Source organism: Triturus cristatus, chromosome 8 (assembly GCF_964204655.1).
Source record: "Triturus cristatus chromosome 8, aTriCri1.1, whole genome shotgun sequence".
NCBI classification, from domain to species: domain Eukaryota; kingdom Metazoa; phylum Chordata; class Amphibia; order Caudata; family Salamandridae; genus Triturus; species Triturus cristatus.
The window spans coordinates 159,254,858-159,274,774 of NC_140591.1; the positions used below are offsets into that span (position 1 = coordinate 159,254,858).

The window sequence follows — 19,917 nt, forward strand, 5'->3', positions numbered from 1 at the left end:
TTCACAGATGCTAGAAGTCTTGTACAATTGAAAGTCCTTGTGCTCCCTCTACCTCTAAAATAAATGTCCCCTGCGAAAATAACTTAAAATTCGATTTTTAGGGATGGCTTGAAAGAGGTGTTTTTTTGTTTGTGTTTTTTTTATTCGTTTTTGTGTTAAACAAGTTGGAGCTTGAAGTAAAAGCCACAGAATTCAGCACATCTAATGCACAGCTTCTTGGATTCTCTTCATGAACATTGACTTTCAGTTGCCAGTTAGACACTTAAGACTGGCGTATCAATTATAAATTTAAACGAGTTGTTACATTTGATCATTCTTCTATCATGTATCAAAGGATGCACAATTTGTTTCTAGTTTGATCAGTAACCCACGTGGGGGTGTTCTAGGTCTAGAGTCCTGGAGGAGCTGGCAAAAGATTTATGTCTGGACCAACAGATCAACATTTACTTGAATATCCACATAGCCTGGAGAGTATAGTGTATAATTGGATCTCAAGTAACCTTATGGATTACAGATATCAGAGGGCGGATCTATAGGTTACAGTAGACAGGTTGCATCCAGGAATGATCAGCTGGAGGCCAGATCCAAACACAGCAGGCACAGGAGCATTCTGCTAGGAATATGGCAGTATTTCTACTGAAGCATTCCTTTTACTTTGTTTCCGGTTTTTGCCACGAGATAAGTGCAAGGTTTGTCCTGATCACATCTGTGATAGTCTTATTGTGACTCCAGTGAAGGTCCAAAGTGCTAAACAAATGCAAGTTCATTCCAGGAAAAGGAACTTCATCCATCTTGTAGCAGTGGTCATCTCAACCTCCTGTGGAATCTTTCCATCTTCATAAACTGACATTCTCACTAAGAATGTATCCAGAAGTTCTAAAAGTAATATTAAGATGCTAAATGCAATACATATACCCCAACACGGATTCACGGCATCCTTTTAGATGGCACAAACCAGGTTTCCCATTGCTTCAGAACTTTATCTGACTTTTCCAATCTATCTTGCATTCAAGGAGATTCTCTTTAGTAGCCCTTATCTGCTGATGCTGAACATCTTTGGTGAATTGTTAACATTTCCAGGCACTCTTGGAAATCCCAGACCTTTTAAGAGGCTGCAGTCTTATCAGAAAATCCTGAGCCCAAGATTAACTACCAAGAGCGATGAATGTGATTTCCATGTTGCTTCGGTAGATGTAGTTCTTGACTTACAATTTTATTTACAGAGCTGGCTCAGTTTTTTACTGTGTACATGACTGTAGCTTTGTGCCAGCTATTTCTTCTGAGCATGTATATGCCATTGTTATGGAGAGGATGTCCTTAATGGAGATGCTCATATTGGTGTGACTGCTGTTGCGGGCATTTGTCAAAAGAGCACGTGCTTAAAAGTATTTATTTTTAAAGTGCGAATACTATTTTTGCAAGCCTTCTTAACACTCTGAACACTCTTAAGAAGGTGGCTGAAACCTAAAAAACAAAACGAGAGTAATTAGGAGAGATACGTTTTTTGAGCCCACTGAAATAGGGTAGTCTGAAATTCCACATAGCTGAACAGTTTTGGACAAAGAATGCAGAAAGCTTAACTCACTTGAGCTCTTATGAAATATGGTATCTTTAAGAGATAAAGGGGCCACGATTTGAAATCCTGTACAGAGTCAGTAGAAATCAGATGGCCAGAGAGAAAAGCTGGTCCGGATTTATATTGGGTTTCCTGTATAAAGACCACAAAGAGCTGGGTGTATTGCTTAACAAGTGCATGACAAATATTTACCGAGTGTGTTTGTAAGTCTAACCTCTGTATTCTGCAACTTTCTTTTGTGTGTAAAACATGCGTTTGTTTCATTCCAAGATAGACGCTCATTTGTCGTGATACATTAGCATCACTTTTGGCATTAGCGGATGCCAGTGCTTGTTTTAATTTGACTATTATCAGTCCCAACTATGTTCAGAAACACTTTCATACTTTTCTTCACATCTTGTAGCATAAGATGTTCTGTTTCTCCTCCGCTTTAATCTTCCATTTATATATCGTAACTTCAAAATAAACTTGCACTTTTCTATAGAGTGCTTACTTCTTCATTTCTACTTGGGAATTTGAATATCCGTCAGTGAGTGCATACACCTCAGTGGTGTGCCCTATGAAGATAGTTTCCTCTTAGGGTTGGATGGTTACATAGTCTTCTTTCCCCACACTAGTTTACCTTATTGAAGCTCCGCTCTGAACTGCTGCAAAGTGTATTAGAAAATAGAAAAATCAGTAATTCTTTTGTTTTTAGCCACAAAACGGACAGCAACCATAATTATTTTCTGAAAGTGACAATTGATGAGAAATATTAAAACGAATTAAGAAAACAGGGTAGGAAAAGGAATGATCATGATTGAGGGAAATCCAGTATCTACTCAGCTTTTTGTTCAGCGGTGTGTGCTCCACAAAAGGAGCAATGTCAATCAGGTGTATTTTACTTTCAGACATTGGTGGCGTAACATAATTGTAGACATTCTACAATTAGTGCATTTTAAAAATATTTACATTGTTTTTGTATTTTATGTGAAGACTGAGCAAAGAATATTTTAGAGTAAATTGTAATCCCATATGCAGAGCTGCCTCGTATTTACGACTGTCACTTTAGAGATTTTATCTATAACCTAATTCTTTTCATAAACAAGTATAAGCATATACACACCATCCCAAGCTGACACATTGTTTACCACTATAGTTTTATACTATCTGCTTTGGAAAGCCCAATAAAAACAGCTCCACGAGTGTGTGCATTGTCCTCGTTGTAATTTTAGAGAGAAAACTATTTAACACCTTTCCAAAAATTGCATTGAAAATATATTACCGTATCTGGTCAATTTTGGCTATAATTTCCCTCTGTGTTGATCATTTAAACCATACTTCAGATTAAAAACTAGGATACCTTCTTTTAAGAGATTGTGGTTAATTTCATTATTTGGTTCTAATAGCTAATCTGTTTTGCCTCTAGTTATCTTTAAATGCTACTTCATTACTTTGCAGAGGTTCTTTACTCATTTTAATGAGGTTTGTACTACATGTTTTTCTTTGTTGTTTTGTGAAGCCTCTTGCAGTTTTGTTTCTTTCACAATAATAGGAAAACGCAACCACCCACAGCCTGCCAACCCTGAACATAAATGTTGAAAAACTGAAGATCCCAGTGGATTAAAATAACAGAACTATTCTTAATTTATGGCTACATATTTAGTACTCCAACATCCCTGCTGTCTCCTAATCCCTCCGTGTGTGTGTCATCTCAACAGTTATAATGACCCAAATGGCTTCTCAAAGAATTTAATATCAAGCTTTACATTGCTGTACTATGCATCCACAAGGAACCTCATTGTTTTTTACCTCTGATCGATATGGACTGAATCCTGCATTTCCCATACTTTGCGATTCCACACCACAGGACCACTGGCTCTGCATCCTCTTAAAATGTCCACCCGCTTTATCTCATATTGCCTTCTTGACAGATATAATTTGCCTGAATATCTATGGTTCCAGATTTGTGACTGTGCCAAACACAATTTACAGAGTTGACCGCAATTCCTTTACACATCTTGCCTAAAGGACAACCATCTGATGCATACTTGCTCTTATTGTGAACCCATTGCGACATAGAGGCTTATTTACAGTTTGGCAGATGAATACTCCTTCACAAATGTGATGGATATCCCACCTCCTTATTACAAGTGCATTAGGTGGGTGGAATATTGGTCAGGTTTATACCCGAGTATCCATCCGCCAAATTCTAATCCAGGCCCAAAGTCTCTAAAGAACTGTTCATTGTGTCTACAGCAGATATTTGCTATAAATTTTAACGATGGGAGCCAAGAGTAAATTATGAGGGACCAAACATTCTTCAATGTACTAAGCAGCTCTTCAGTCAGTTTCTAAGAGTATCCTTCTCCCACACAAATGTCACCCAGAATGATCAAGTGTACTACAGTAGGGCAAAGACTCTAGGTTTCACAGCTATCTCTTCCCCATTAGGAGATGAATTGTTCCAGCTAATATTGTTAATGTACAGTGTATCCTGAAAGGTTAACTGGGGAGTTGAACAGTGCCCCTGTACATATGCCTTTTACATCATTTGTATCTTGGCAAGGACAGTCCTGTTCAAGACGTCTGCTGCCAAGTGATCAAGCAAAGTTGACATAGGAGCCACCAAGTGGCTATTGTAGGGTTTCCTTGCATAAAGTAGACCATTACTCTACACTCTTCCAAGATTACCTCACTGCTTTGCAGCTCACCAAAGCACAGGTACTACTGAAAAAAGCTCACAAAGGGGCTGATCTGCTGACATACATCAATGTCACCCCACTTTCTGACCCTCATAACGACCAAACTGACAGGTGACTGCTGTCTGCTCCCACTTAAATACATTGAGGAGCTTGTGACCAGGTTGAACTTTCCTGCCAGTCCCCTGAATGCAAGGACTGATTTTGAATCTTCCCTCCACACGTTGAGGAATGATCTGCTCCATGGAGATAGTCTGAGATTATTACGAGTGCACAGACCAAGATCAAGCTAAAATTGAAGCTTCCGGCAAGGTGAGGCAGTGTTTGCCTTCTTCATCTCTCATTAATTTTTTTCTTGGACTTTTTCATTAGCAAGACGAGATTCCTGGATTCTGCCTCATCACCTTCTACAAAATGAATGGCTCTTGGCTCTTCTCAAGATTGTGCCTCCACTGATATTGATAACAGCCTTGACAAGTGTTTCATCATTCGTCCGCGCTTTCTGTCCCAGTACCAGTTCTCTCAACAGTGAACCACTCTTCAGTCGTTGGTCTATATCCAGTGTATCCAGCAAGGCCAACCAGCTGCTAATCTACCTCCACAAAAGAAGCAAAGACGTGCTGTTGGTACCTTGAAACTAATAGCTGGCCGAGCCTTAATAATGATATCCCCAGGTCTCGAGTCACTAGCCTCTGCACCCGCAATAGGGAAGAGCAGACACAGGAACAGCAACACGGGGGAGGGAAAGGAATTGTGAGAAACACAAAATAGAGATGATGCCTGAATCTTCTCGCAGGGTCATGATCTTATACTGGCTCACAGTTCTGATTTGACACTTGGCGGCAGAACAATGGATAGGGCCATTAAGTATTCATACTAGTGACTATTGTGTAAAATGGCTCACAGAGTACAAGTATTCTTACAAGCTTTTGTAGTAAGAAGAGTGGTGAACCTGGAATATTCCTTCCTCAGGATTTCTCTGAAGCCAGCAGAATGAGTATGTTGAAACCAGCAGCAAGCCAGTTGAACAATGTGGTTTAAGGAGCCTAGAGTTGACCAGAGATTCTACAGGCAACATGGAGAAACCATGATTAATCTCTGCACAAAGAGGTAAAAAGGCAAGTACTCCACAAAGCCTCTAAGCTATGGTAGGGGACCAAAGGGGCAAACCAAGTAGGTGCATTGGATTTGTGCCAGTGAAGGAACAGGTCATTAGCAGTATGCCACACAACATACAACTTTTCTAGGCACGAGTGTGACGACCAGAAAAGAGAATGTGCTTCATTGGTGACCTGGAAGTTCCTCGTCCTTGAACTGGAAGCATCCGCTGCCTCCTCTGCGCGCTAGGTATTCGAGGCTACTCTATGCAGTTGGAAAGCCGAGAGGAAGAAAAGGCTTCCGGAGGAATCACACTGTAGCTATTATGAAACCATGATACCCTTGATTGGCTCATGATGCTGGCTCACTCTGAAACCAATGTCACGGGTCCCCATGAGCTTACATATTTCTTGCAAAAAATACTTTTCAGTCCTGGCGAAAAGTGCTTAAGGTACTCACTGTCTCCCTTACTGGAAAATGAATGCATGTAGGTTCTTGTGGCTGCTTTGACATCTAAACCAAACCTATTGCTTCCCCGTTTATGGGCCGCTATTTCAGCAAGACTCACAATTAAAAATATATTGTTCAAGGACAACTGTCTTTGTCACAGGAAACTCAGCAGCTCAGTCTGTGGTCGAGTTGGCAGCCTCGACAAAGGCAAAAGCGGTATCTTTGTACAGGGCTAGTCTAGTTGAAGTATTCGACTCAAAACAGGAGGCCTAGGATAAAGTAATTCAGCTGCCATTTGATGGGGAAAAAATCTTTAACTTCCTCAACAGGCATGGTTATATTGCAGCACAACATTTTCATGATCTTAGTAAAATCTTAGTACTTCTTTTACACTGTACTGAGCTAGCCCATTCTTTCCATCTGGAAATCGTTTTTAGGTCTGCAAGGCATGAGCTGCTGTTCAGTTTAAGCTTTTGGCAACCACCATCCCTGCCCTATGCCTCAACCCCACAGTCCACTTCAGGTGTAAACCTAACTATCCCTACAGGCCTCAAGAAAGGCCAGGAAGTCTAGTACTTTGGGTGTCCTTGTCTCCCTACAGGACTTATTCCACTCTAGTGGAGATGGGCTCAACTTCCCATCTTCTGCATTTGCTATTCCCAGATCACCAGTGACTCTTGGATACTTTGCTTTTCAAAAACAACTGTGCTGTAAAAACTTCCCCATTCCCCACCATCAAGAAAACCTCTGCCTCATTCAGTGTCAAAGAATTTCTGGATCAGATGAAAAGGCTTTTCTCTTTAGTGAAAATAGAAGGGAGATTGGTCAAACCCAAGACTGAATTTATAGAATAATTAATAGTTCCTCTTCCCTCCAGCGTTGGAGATGCTGACTTTACTCTAGGTCCGAGCCCTAATAAAGAACCTCACCTGTTATGTTCTGGAAATCTACAGAACACATACTTTCTTATGCCCATCCAACTGGATTATTGAAAGCCCCTGTGGTTCAGTTGGAGAATTCTGAAGGCTGCGTTACAGAACACTCCAGTTTACCCTGATGTCCTTACTCTTTTTTTGGCAGCCAAAACTTTGAGTCAACTTCCACTGTCACGCTGCTCATTCGCAAAGGCACGCTTTAGATAACTCCTTAAACTTGGTTGTTCTCGAGCTATTAACTCTGGTTTGCTTGTGCCAACTCTGCCATGTGGTCTTTTTAGCACCGAGAGACGCTCCTTTGGAACATCTGTCACTATCTATAAAGTGCATTATTTATTCATTCAAGGCGATACTGTGGCACAATGTTTGTTTATCCCAAAGCTGATGATTGAATTTCACTTAAATGAGAGCTTTTTTGTGTATTGTTTTCCTGCAAACTCAGGTAGTCTTGGAAAAAGCTGCTTCACAATATCCTGTTACGATTTCTTATAAAATACATCTCTTACTGTGAAAGAATGTGCGTATCTCCCAGAGCCAAGGTAGCAATCTTCGCCTTGTCCAAGTAGGTGTCTGTTGGAGAGATGGGCACGGTAGCAGAATTAGCCACCCGATATATCCATTCCATATATGTTATTCTCTGTGCTTGAGTCTGAGATAATGCGTAGGGTGAAAGGTCCCAAAGCTGCTTTTAGCTTATTCTCCTTTTTTTATTAGCCAGCATTTAGAAGTCGGACAAAATTGTGGTTTTTAAATTGTATTCCAATTTGATGTGCTCGCTGCTAATTCCAGTACTGTTCTACTTACCTTTCTTCCATTGGTCATCGCCTTTATACCCTTAAATTGGGAAATGGCGATGTGCGGATCTGCACCGGGGAGGAACGTGCAACCCTATGTGTACTCATGCAAGCATGGTGAAATCTACTAATTTTCAGCTGTCAGAAGCAGTTTTCGCCCATACCACTCACAAGGGAAATCAATAATCGATATATGTATACTATGACTAGTGGGGCAGAAGAATAGAGCTGGAGACGAACTTCAAGTGCTTGGGTTAATCGACAGACACAGCAGAAGGGTCTAGGAGGACCAATAGTACCGTGTAGAACATATGAAACGATCACCAAAAAAGAACAGTAAATGTATTAAACTACTTCCAAGCAAGCAGAGCCTTTGGCAACAGAACTTGAAACTGAATTAGTGAAATGTAGAACTGTCACAGGGGAATAAAGCTAGCTGTTTTAAGTATGCAAGGAGATGTAGTCTGTGTCCATTCCATGCTATCAAAGGTCTTGAGATAATATGTAGAGGTCTTCAGGCTCCATCTTCCACTTGCTATTACTGTGCTCTAATGTTTCACCTCTTTTACCTTTGCAGGAGGATTTTTGCGAAAGGGTGCCAAGCTTTTCTTCCGTCGGAGGCACCATCAGAAAGAGCCTGGCATGAGTCAGTCGCATAATGACCTGGTTTACCTGCAGCAGCCTGCAGCGGAGGAAACCCGCAAAAAAGGATCAACACTAACACGCATGTTTCAAAAGAAACTCCACCCAAAGAGCAAGAGCAAAAACAAGCTGAATGTACCAACCCTGGAGCAGCCATACACTTAACGACCCCCGCTGTTGTAACACACAACTTGTATTATTCATGGAAGGGCCAGCCACTGCCAGAGCACTCCGGTCTGCATAACCTAGAGATTAGCAAGAACACAAGGATCCTGGATCTTCTACTTGTTGGTTTCATTCTTACCATTGAACTAGCAAAATAAATTGAGACCGTCCGCCACAAGTGTACTGTTCAGGGAAGCCATAGGAACCCTTTTCAGTATAACTCTCCACACAACACTGTGAGATTTTATAAGCAAGAGGCTTTTTATTTCTAAATACAGAACTGATACATTCATTTAAACTGCAAGGGTATGGCATCTGGTCCAGTGTATAGACATGAGGAATTACTCCGGATTGACAGAGCAGTTTGTTGGATTCTCACCAGTAGAACTAGATGAAAACAGCGAGCTCTGTCTTTAGCGTGCAGCCGGAATGGTAGATTTGCATTCATGTGATTATCATGTAGGGACACAGCATGCATACTCTTGCTCGCTCTGAAATTAATGTTCTTCTCAGGTCTCAAGCTTGTTAGATTTTTCGTGGTGTTAATAATCCCTATGTCTACAAATATTCACGGTTACAGGGTAGGGCATTCGTTTCTTGCTTGGCAGCCAGGAACCTCTTGACTTTAAATGTTAACTAGAAACTTTTACTTTTTTTTCTGTTCCGTTAAAACAAATCCTTCAGATTCCAGTATACTACTGAGATGCAAGTTACCAAGCTGCACCACTCCTGTTCAGTGGCTAGATACTTCCCATACCCCTCTACGAAGTGGAGATGCCTTCTCCAGCAAAGGATTACTTGATAAAGTCCTGGTTCTTTAGTCGGTTCTTTAAAGGAGTTGCAGGTGACACCCCACTCACGCCAGTAGCAAATTTCCGAGAGGCAAGTGTGAGTCTGACCGGTACATTAATGGGTACCTAAACTAAGCGTGGGTGCAAATTTGGAAAATTAGCAATCAACCTATAGTTTACTAGCCATTTGACCAGAATGTTGTTAGTCTAACCTTTAGAACTTCAAAAGAGTTGCCAGGCTCCTGATTGCCGAATATCTGAATCTGAACAGGATACTCAATCCACTAGTGTATTTTCTAGAGCCTTGATGGACTTTGGAGTTGGAAACAGGAAGCTGAGAACCTTGTAACGCCACTTTTACAGCATACTGGTACATAATGCAAGACGCGTGTCGATCAGTGGAAGATGATGCAGCAGACAGTCATCAACTCCCGTCCTCCGATCACCAGGGTGGTCATCAGTGCTTTCAGCATGTAGCATATGATGTCGATTAGGAGAGTGGCAACTCGCACACCAATTACAAAAGGAGCATTGTATTGTACTGGAAAAAAACGCTGTCCCTTAAAAACTGAAAACGCGCAACTGATCTTCAGGTTATCCTTTTAGGACTGAAATATTAAATCTATAAGAAGTCTACTACCATTTCTAGAATTTACGTGTGACATTAACCCTGATAAATTGTGACTTATGAATCATACTCCATACATGTTGCTTTTATTAGATTATAGATCTTAAAATTATATATCTTGCTTTGTGATAGCTTCAGTAAGTAACTATTTATTTGAACAGTGGACTGAGAGTACTTCCAGTCTTACTGTGTTGAACTCTGCCCGAATCTTGGCAAATGCACTACGCCAAGTTGTAGGAAATATGGCATAATGCATAGCGTTGCATGCAGCATATATCCCTTTTATTTAAGAAATCTTCCACTTGTAGACTGGATATTGTCCAGTGGATTATAATCTAACAAGTTTCCTTATTTGCCCGAACACAAAATGGGTATTCTGCTCAACGTAGTTCAAAGATGTCGCTTGCACCCTGACCCACCCGCACCCAAAACCACCCAGCAATGTTGCACTTCTTTTTGATGACCTCGAACATTGTAATTTAGAAGTCTGGTCATCACTATCCTAACTATGCATCTGCACGAACAAAAAATCAAATACCCAGCACTTAATATTAATAAACCGCATTTTTCAAGCACTTAAACAAGTAACAAAATCGAATGATGAGGTTTCAGCAAAGCAAGCAACGTTCAGGGACAGTGATCACTTTCTGGATTGTGTGTCATGGGGCTGTATTTATGCTTTTGTATAATTGGTTGCTCCATTTTGCCTAGCATGAATGGAAAAAACAGACACATTACTATCAGAGTTTGCTTTTTTAATAAGCTGGATTTAATTAGTATTTTCCAAAACACACAGATTAGGTGGCTGTACGAATGGCAAGCTGTGTATGCAAACGCAACAAGCCTTCCATATATGCCATAAGAGTACATATGCAAATAAACAGCACAAGAGCTATCGAATGCCATAAACTTAATATAATGCTAAAGCCATGTCAAGAAGTGTACTTTTTACTGTCAGGCAAGCAAAAAAACTTCGACACATTTCCTAATGGTTACTGGAATATTCAGCTTTGATACAATGAGATCGGTTATGGCACAGTCAGCAATTTGCTTTCCACCATTCGCAGCAGCCACAAGCAATCTTTTCACTGCTGACATTAAAAGCTGTACATCATTTGTGTATTGGTCAATTTAAGGCGCGTTCCACGTTTATTGTCTCTATAAACCTTGGATGAAGTAATATGTCTTAATGTTTAAACTTTTTTTGTAGCTTTTTAAATTGTGCTAATATGGAGAATTGGGGAGAAGATGAGAACATTGATTCACTAGTAGTTCATTGCCTGTCTTGAAACTGATTAAGTCAAAAAGTTGGGTTACCAGCTGACAATTTGCCTAGTCAATTTATACATGTGTTCTGAAATGAAAGTGGGTTTTGAATGGAGGGAGATTAATTGGTGATATGTGCACATTCTCATAAACATTGCCGCCTAAGATTTCTCAATTGTAGAGCCTAGCTTGGACATCATTCTATTACAGAGAGTTTTGTAACTTGATATATAGATATTTCATCATTTCAATTAAAACAGTACAAACATGATAGAAAATTAAGGAAAAATAGTTCACCTCTACCAAAATTATTATACCAACTAGCAGATATTTTTTCCAAATCAGTTATAGTCTTCAATTAGGTGAGACATATTTCCAAAGCTCGAATAAATGCACTCTTTAAGAATAAAGAACTTCAAAACATTGCCCATCATTGGGTATTTTTGTGTTGGGAAGAGCAAGTGCACACAGCTCTACCTGAGTCGCATTGCCACGGTTGCTATGCAGATAGCAGTGACCAGTTTAACAATATGGCTGATGTACATACATCCCTCAGCACGGACATGACCAGGCCTTCCTCCCACGTCCCTTTACTTTCGAGGATTCTCTACGGCTCTTTTCAGAGTAGAACTGCAAAACTACTGAAACCGTGTAAAGTCAAAAAAAATTCCAAACATTCCTCACCACCTATCCTTTATTTCATTTTTCTTGAGCAACCTTACTTCAGAATCCCAAAAGGATTCCTTACTAGCCATCTTTTATTTGAGTGTGCTTTAAACAGTACTTTTTCAGAATTCCTATAAATTTCATAAAGATTTTGGAATAAACTACTTGCACCTATTTTTTTTATCTTCACCATGCTGAAACAACACTTCCTTCTCAAACATACCTTAAGGACTCTTCTGGCATTTAAACCACCCATTTTACAGTAGCGTGTGCATTTTTGATGGAATAGGACGATTGGTCTATGCTTCCATAGTTCAGTCTGAATTAAGGGTACTTCAAAGTCTTATTTTTTGATGTTTTGTAATCATGGTAGTTGCCAAAGGCCAATATTTGCGTTCATATCTTATTGTTTTTATTGGTTTGTTGCTACTCCTTTTCCAGCAAGAGCAGTGCCAACTCAGTCCCCAATTAATGGATTCATAAAAGGGACCAATAGTGAGAGAGAAAAGGCTAGAGTTATACACAGAATGGTCATAGAAGGAGAGCATGTCATGATTAACAGTAAATCTAAATGAGTTTAGTTATTCTCGAATGTCATTACAACATGAATGAAAGTCCCTAAAAATCCTATTTAAACCAAGCCGCATGAATATCAAAATGCAGGAGGCCAGTGTGTTACATTGTGTGCCTCAATAAAGTTATATTGGAGCTCCTGCACTTGGGGTTTCCACACAATTATTATTGTTGAGGTTAAGGCATCTTGAAGTACGTTTATTTTCTCTATAGAATCATTTCGAGGGAACTGTGGTAAATGCACTTCTCTATGTTGTGGAACGGTTGAAAGTTAAATACATTCTTGCCCGTAGGTTTACATTCAGTGTTCTTGCTCTGTATCTGGAAACACTTGGTAATTTGAGTTTGTTTTTTGAGGTCATTTGGTGTGGTTGTGGGTTAGTCTTTTGAGGGAGGTAAAGCCCTGCAGGTGATAGAATTTATTATTGTTTTCTATTCTGAATATGCTGTTTAGTTGCACTTTAGACTAGAGATATGAATGGACACTGAGGGAGGTTATAATGGTGGTGTAAACGTACCTATTTTATGTGTCATGTGAACAGAACCCACACGTCCAACAGTGGCAGTCACAAAAAAGAAAGTTCACATATCATTTGAATAGGAAGTTCTAAAGTTGGCTCAGAGAGCAGGTGCTCTGGTGCTTTAATAGAGCGCAAATACCAGGAGGAAAGGTTTTAGTGAGTGCTGGATAGGTCATGCAGAATACACATTCCTACCTGAGCCTTTAAACTTAAAGATGTCCACAAAGTATTTTAGTGCTTTGACTTTTAGAAGCCTGACATTTAGCCTGGAATGTACCTTATTTGGATGCTACACTGTAAGTAACCAGTTTGCTGTGCCCAACAATTGCTCTCACATCAGGTTCGTACATCTCGTTGCCATATTCCATTTTCTTCCTTTCCATGCAGGTTTCTTTTTTATAGTAACTTAAACATTTTAGTACAAATCAAATGACTCTCCACTCCACACAGATAATATACTTTGATCCTCTTTATTGTATCTGAGCCTCCTTCCTGCCATTTTATTATACCCTGCTCTTCTCCAAGTAGGCATGTCGGTTGCTGCCCTCCTCAATAGTGTGTCATAGCCCAACTTACTCTTTACCCCCTGTGTTAGGTTGACAGCATATGTCTATGACTTCCCAGTGCTGCAGACTTAAATGTAGTTATCTGTGCTAGGCAATATAAAGATGGGCGTACACCGACCTATTTGCTGAGACAGTTTATTAATAAACGCATTCAGCCCAATCCCTCATTACTAATGTGATTTATTGTCAGGAAAGGCAAGTTTTACAGAAATAGTCCCATGAAACCAGCCTTAACATATCTTCTAGTAACTCCACATTTGTCTGATCAGTTATCATAAGCAGCAATCTTACATTGGACAACATATTACATTCCTGGGTAATGCTTTAACTTTATCCATTTTAAACTACCATCATTATCATGCTTCATAAATAAACAATGTTGTTAAAATATAGATCAGCTATAGCCATTCATGCAAATTAACTTCCGATGAGCCATACCATTAAATGGTAAGTGGTTGAATTGCAGTAGTTGTATTCCATTCTAGACATGCGTTCCAGTTTTAGAGTGTTAAAAAAAAAAAAGGTCATTTGCAATCTTACTGTTTTTTTATATGGAATTTTACTTTGTTTCTTTCACCCAATATGCAGACAGTACCAATAATACATGAGCATGTAACTTTATAAAAGTATACCTTTTAAAGTGATTACATTGAGGGTGGATGGACATTGAGGGTGGATGGATTGGTAGTGCCTCTGATAGGTAGGCCTAGAAACCACATCTTAAGTCCACTTAGAAAATGAGGTCATTGCGTCTTGTGTAAGAAGGATGTCCCACCCCTTCTCACCTGTGACCCAGAAGATCCTTACCCTCGTTAACTGAGAGTTTATGCTCATTTAAATGGAATCTATTGTAGGAGAGCAAGGAACATCTCAGTGCTGGTGGCATGCGGGAGGTACTGTGAATGATTTCCTGTATTTATTTTTTGCATGTGGATGCTTCTTTTTAGCACAGCCTTTGAAAGAGTGTAGTAGGTGATATTTGACAGCACTGGAAAACAAAGATGTGAATTGATATATGCAAATGTAAACTTAAACATGTGAATAAAGGTATACAAATTTTTATTATGTGAATAAAATATACATATCCTGTTTAAGGACTATACACACAACCTGGCGAGTGTGTCTCTCTGTATTTTCAGTTATTTTGGCTTGTATGTGTACCATTCAGGTGCAGGGCGATTGTCTTTAGTCTGAGCGTGGAATCCCTTGATGTTCAACCTGGTTTGCATTGTAAATGGTGCTTCACAACATTTCTATATGAATTAAGTTACTTGGCACACTTCTCACCATGCAATAATAGGAAATAAATGAACATATATGATTTGACCTTGTGCTTCATACAACATTAATTCATGGAATTTGAATAATAGTTCAAACATTTTCTAATCCATTTAGTATGAAGAACGCTCACGTAAAAGAGCAAAGATTCCAAACAATAGCACTTGGGGTATTTATCATCTCAAACTGTGGACAATACGTTTTAAACAAAAAATGACTCGAAGGGCAGTGAAAGGTAAGGAACAATGGATAAGCACAATATCTGCAAGAACCACTGTGAATATCCTTAATCAGAGAAGTATGCACCACTATTCTGCCCAGAACACCCAAGCCATGCAGAACATTTCAGTCCTGTCAGGACTTAAAATGAGAGCATAGGTTACATTAGCAGACAGAGGGTCTAATTACAGAGCTATGAAAGTAAGACTACACGGGCTGAACTAAAGACAAGTAAACGAGGTGAGGAATAAGTGGACGTGGAGAGAGAGCTGGGTCGGAAGCGTGATGACTCCGAGAGATAGCAGTGTAGCTTAAAAGTTCCTGAGTGGGATAGCAAACACATAGGTTGTATTGGTTAGAGTTTCAAAGAAGCTTTTAATGTCTTGTTCTAAGATACGGTCTATTATGAATGTAGAGTCTTGTACACAGCATTGAACAATGAATTCTATTTGTGCAGTTGAATCTGAGAAAGTTCATAGATACTGATTTGTGCAGATTTGAGAGGGAGGTTCTTGGAGTACAGATGTGGAATGAGACTATTTTAAGTAAATCTGAATGTAATCTAAGTATTGGTATATATAACCCATGTCTCCTCCTTCAAGATTCTTAGTGTGATTCGTATTGGGATATGTTCAGAGGAGATATCAACTAACCTAACCCACTCCTTGTGATTGATATTGGAAGCAAATAAGGAGAACTTCTCCTTTGAAGCATATTCTGGTCTCGAGGACATTGATGAGCCAATGTTGATCAACAGTAATGAATGCCATTGATGAATCGAGAGTCCAATATGCAGTGAATGTTCTCCAGAATTTTAGTAGTGGCCTTTGCAGTGCTACAGCCTTTGTAAAAGCCTTATTGTTAAGTTCCTGAAAACTTGTCATGCTCAATGTTTAAGAGTTGGTTGAGCATATAACTCACAAACGACATTTCCCAACAAAGGCGGATCGGTTACTGTCCAAAAGCTAGAAATTTGGTTGGGGTAGAGCCAGACATTCTTTAACAAGGCATGATATCACTTATGAGGTTTGTAAGCAAAGGTATCTTCTTTTAACGATTTGTATATTAGTTGCAGCCAAAGTTTGCTGAATAGTTGAAAGATGTTTTTATCATGTAAGCTGGTATGATGTCTTCATGGTGGATAATGGCTTAAATCTTTTATGGGGTTGAGATGTTCTTTAGATAAAGGAATACGTTTAAATAAGCATGCACTATACAGCGTTGGCGGAGTCTTCATACCCATTAACTGCAGTTGTGTTTTGGAATGTAATGCCAGTTAGGTTGCTCAGTTGGCGTTAAAGTCTCCCAAGATAAATATTGTATTCATTAATTGTTTGTTCAAAGGAGGTCATTAAAGTCATCAATAGGATGTTGTGCTTTCTGGAAGCATGATACACATAAGGTAGCTTGTTGGTTATGTTGGCAGAGGGGGTTCCATGAAACTTTCAAGAATGGAAATGAATCATGGAATGTATTTTGTTTTAAAAAGGAAAATACGTTGATGTGTTAATGCTACACTTCCTATAACCACTTGCAGACAAACTGTGACCCTCAAAGTTTAACTAATTTTAAGGCCATTCCAATTCCGTAAATTAGATTCAACTCCCTTTGCATTTCAGTCTTTAATAATGGAAATATTTTTAATGGATGAACTATAAGTGAATTTACCATGTTTGGCGTTAATTATCTTGCTGCAATGACAGCTGCACTTTTACAACCTAAACGATTCATCATTGCACACAAGTCATGCTCTGTAACTGCAGATGTAACAAGCAGTCTCCTACATTTCACCTGGAGTGGTCTACCAAAACATGCCAATCAACCTGTATTCCCTCAAGATCCTTCTCTTGTCTTCTTCAGAATACAAAAATCTTGTCATTAACAAATATCTTTGAGTCCATTACATCGTTTAAGTCCAACTAATATAGGGCCAGATGTAGGTAAATGTGAAATACCGATTTCTTAATAGCGAATTTTACCGATTCGGTATTAAGTAATCGGTATTTCCTGTGAAGGTAAAGATTCGGTAAAAAATACCGAATCCTTAATATTCATTATTACCGCATCAGTAATTGAGATCCGGTAATAAGGAATACCTACCCATTCATTTCTATGGGCTTGGAGGCCAATAGGAATGAATGTGAAGACATTCACTATTAGCGATTCGTTAATAGCGGAAGGTATTTCAAGGGTGCCCTGTTGCACCCCTGAAATGTGCATGTGTGCACATGTGGCGCACATACATGCCATAATGGCATGGATGTGTGGCACATGGCACATTAAAAAAAAGTGCTTATTGTAAGGAAATCGCTACTTACCACCAACTTGAAGTTGGTGGTAAATAGCGATTCCTTAAGGCTGAGGTGCACTGTTATCAGTGCTTCCTACATTGCATTTAAGGAATCGGTATTCCCGATTCCTCAAATGCAAGAGCAATAAGGAATCGGTATTTACAGATTCCTTATTTACCGAATCTTACCTACATCGCACATGGCTAAATACCGGCCGGTAGCGCTGAAATTTACCGAATTTCGCCATTACAGACTGGTATTTAGCCACCTACATCTGGCCCATAGTCTTCAAATATTTATTAATACCACTTGTAAACAGTTTTAAAAAGGTTCACCGCTGCACTTATTTATTCTGATGAATATTTCTAACCACAGATTAATCACATAGAGAATATTCCTCAGGCACCAGAATGGATCTGAAAAGTTTTCATAAAATATTCCTGTGCCCTGCTAGGTGGTGCCATGTGGCTCCACGTTTACTTTGTTCTACTCCAGAAGTTAGAGCAGAGCTGCATGTAAGCACCACCCTACGCGCTAATGTCATTTTGTTTCTTTCCGTGCCTTCAAGTGCATATCCAGAGCAGTGGTCCATCCCTCAGCGGTTTTTGGCGATTTTTCAAATCCGGTATTCAAGTGAAAGATGTTCCAACCTCAACTACAGAGATCACGCCATGCAGTGACTATCGAAAACTGATATCTTAAAGGACCCGCATGAAGTTTGTCTTCGATGTTTGTGCCTGGGGCACAATTCCAAGTCATGCAATGAGTCCCCTCATGCACCCGGAGGCAATCCGGGACCATGAAGCAAAGTTGTTCATTGCTGATCAAAAAAGGAAGCACCTTGCATAAGTCCCACTCAAAGTTGAGGGTGCAGAGCCACTCCTACACTCTAGGTTTTATCCTGTGACAGATCTTTGCAGTTGAAGTCATCCGGTAAGTCAAAATCCAAATAGAAGAGGCAACCTAAGAAGGCGAAGCAGGCCTCAATCCAACCAACCATTCTCTGTCTAATGTGAAGTTTAAAGGGCTTCAAGGTGCCACTTGATCTTGCTCCCAATCTCCAATTTAGAAGCAGATTTCACAATTTTTTCATATGGGAGCCATGTTCTCCAGGCCATCAGTGACACCACAACAAGTCGAGGCCTTTAAGGAGACATGCAGCATTTTTTGGGCACTCTTCTGGCTCCCTCTAGCATGCCTTCATGCCTTAGAGATCCACAGTGGCCTCCTGTCGGGGTACTTCTGGTTGATCTGTCCATTACACTGTGCTCCTAGAACACGTCTCTGGTTGTGCATCAACTCTGGTGCTGAATACCATTCTGGCTCCAATACCTGCGCTATGCCCTTATTCATCAATGCCGGTCCCATCATCGCTGACGCCAGAGAGGATCTATTGCTGGTTTCAATGTCTGATCTCCAGCCGAACCTCTCTCAACCTCTACTGAGGTGATGCTCCGACTTTACCCCTTCATACCCGGCTCCTATGTACCCATAGTGAAACAATATACCTCTACTACCGCAGAGCTGTCTTCTGAGGTTCTATTGCCTTTTTATTTCTGATTCTGCCTTTACCACCATCTGAAGGTGACAAAGGTGGTGATGGGGATAATTTAACCCCACATTATGATGTGTTCATATATGGACTTACAGACCAGTGGGCTTGAAACTTTCCCTAGTACAGGGTTGATCCCTCCCCCTTCCCAGGCTGCCAGCAGAACATACTGTCATTTGCTGTGGTATTTCGACATGCTGATGAGGTCCAGGAGCTACAACTCTTTTTTGTTGAAGATAAGACAAATGTCCTAATAGAAGTTCTGCAGGTCTGGGCCTGCTTCCTCTCAGCTCAAGATGGTCAGGATACAGCCAAGTCAGTCATTTGTGCTGGCCTGGATATTACAGATTGCTTGGAGCGAGCAAACAGCCCTTGTGTGGTGCTCCGTCATGCTTGGGTGCAGTCCACAGGTTTTTTAGATGTGCCGGTATCCCTTATGGATATGCTTTTTGATGGGACCCACCTTTTTGAGGAAAAAGACTGAGTCTGCCTTGAAATACTTTAAGGAAAGCTAGGTCACAGCATGTTCTTTGGGCCTCTCGACCTCTGCCAGACAGTTTCCTTAATAGTTCTGGCCTTTCCGAGATTACTCCAGAGCATTGGTGAACTGGCAGTGCCAGGACCCCTTTAGTAACCCCAGTCCTTTTGTGTCCAGCGGCGGTGATCAGGCTGGTTCTGCACAGGTCCCCTGGGGTATCAATCTTCCTAGTCACCCTTCTATGTGGCATCAGCCTCCAAGTCACTAGTTTGTCCTTACTGTTGCACAACCCCTTTGTGGAAGGCAGGATCTAACACTTTCTTTCACGTTGGAAATCTATCACATGCAACAGATGGGTCCTCCAGATTGTGCGGCAGGGCTCTATTTTGTTCCTTTCTGACGCACTACAGCTTCTGCCTGCATCCATTTTACTGCAAGAGGTGCAAGCTCTACATTTCAAAGGGGCTGTTGATAGGGTTTCTCCTGCTATTTCCTTTTGCAAAAGAAGGCTAGAGGAATTCATTCTATTTTAGTTCTTGGACCTCTGAATGCCCCCTGATGAAGACTCAATTCAAATGCTCACACTGGCCGAGGTTCTTTCTGCCTTTGATCCAGACAACTGGATGGTACCCTTTGGACCTGTAGGATACATATATAGTATTCGTATCCTGCAGTCCAGCAGACATTACCTGCCATTCTAGGTTAGCCAAGATCTTTTTCAGTTTGCTGTGCTCCCCTTTCAACTTA

General features: G+C 40.3%; 1 protein-coding gene across 1 annotated transcript in view; it reads left to right on the plus strand.

Annotated features, from left to right (window-relative positions):
- Window positions 1–14,461, plus strand: part of C2CD2 (C2 calcium dependent domain containing 2) — a 426,997-nt gene extending 412,536 nt beyond the window's left edge. The window contains exon 14 of the mRNA XM_085621220.1: window positions 8,112–14,461. Coding sequence (XP_085477346.1) covers window positions 8,112–8,341 — 230 coding nt within the window. The 3' untranslated portion in view covers window positions 8,342–14,461. The remainder of the gene's footprint in view (window positions 1–8,111) is intronic.
- Window positions 14,462–19,917: the final 5,456 nt, after the last annotated feature.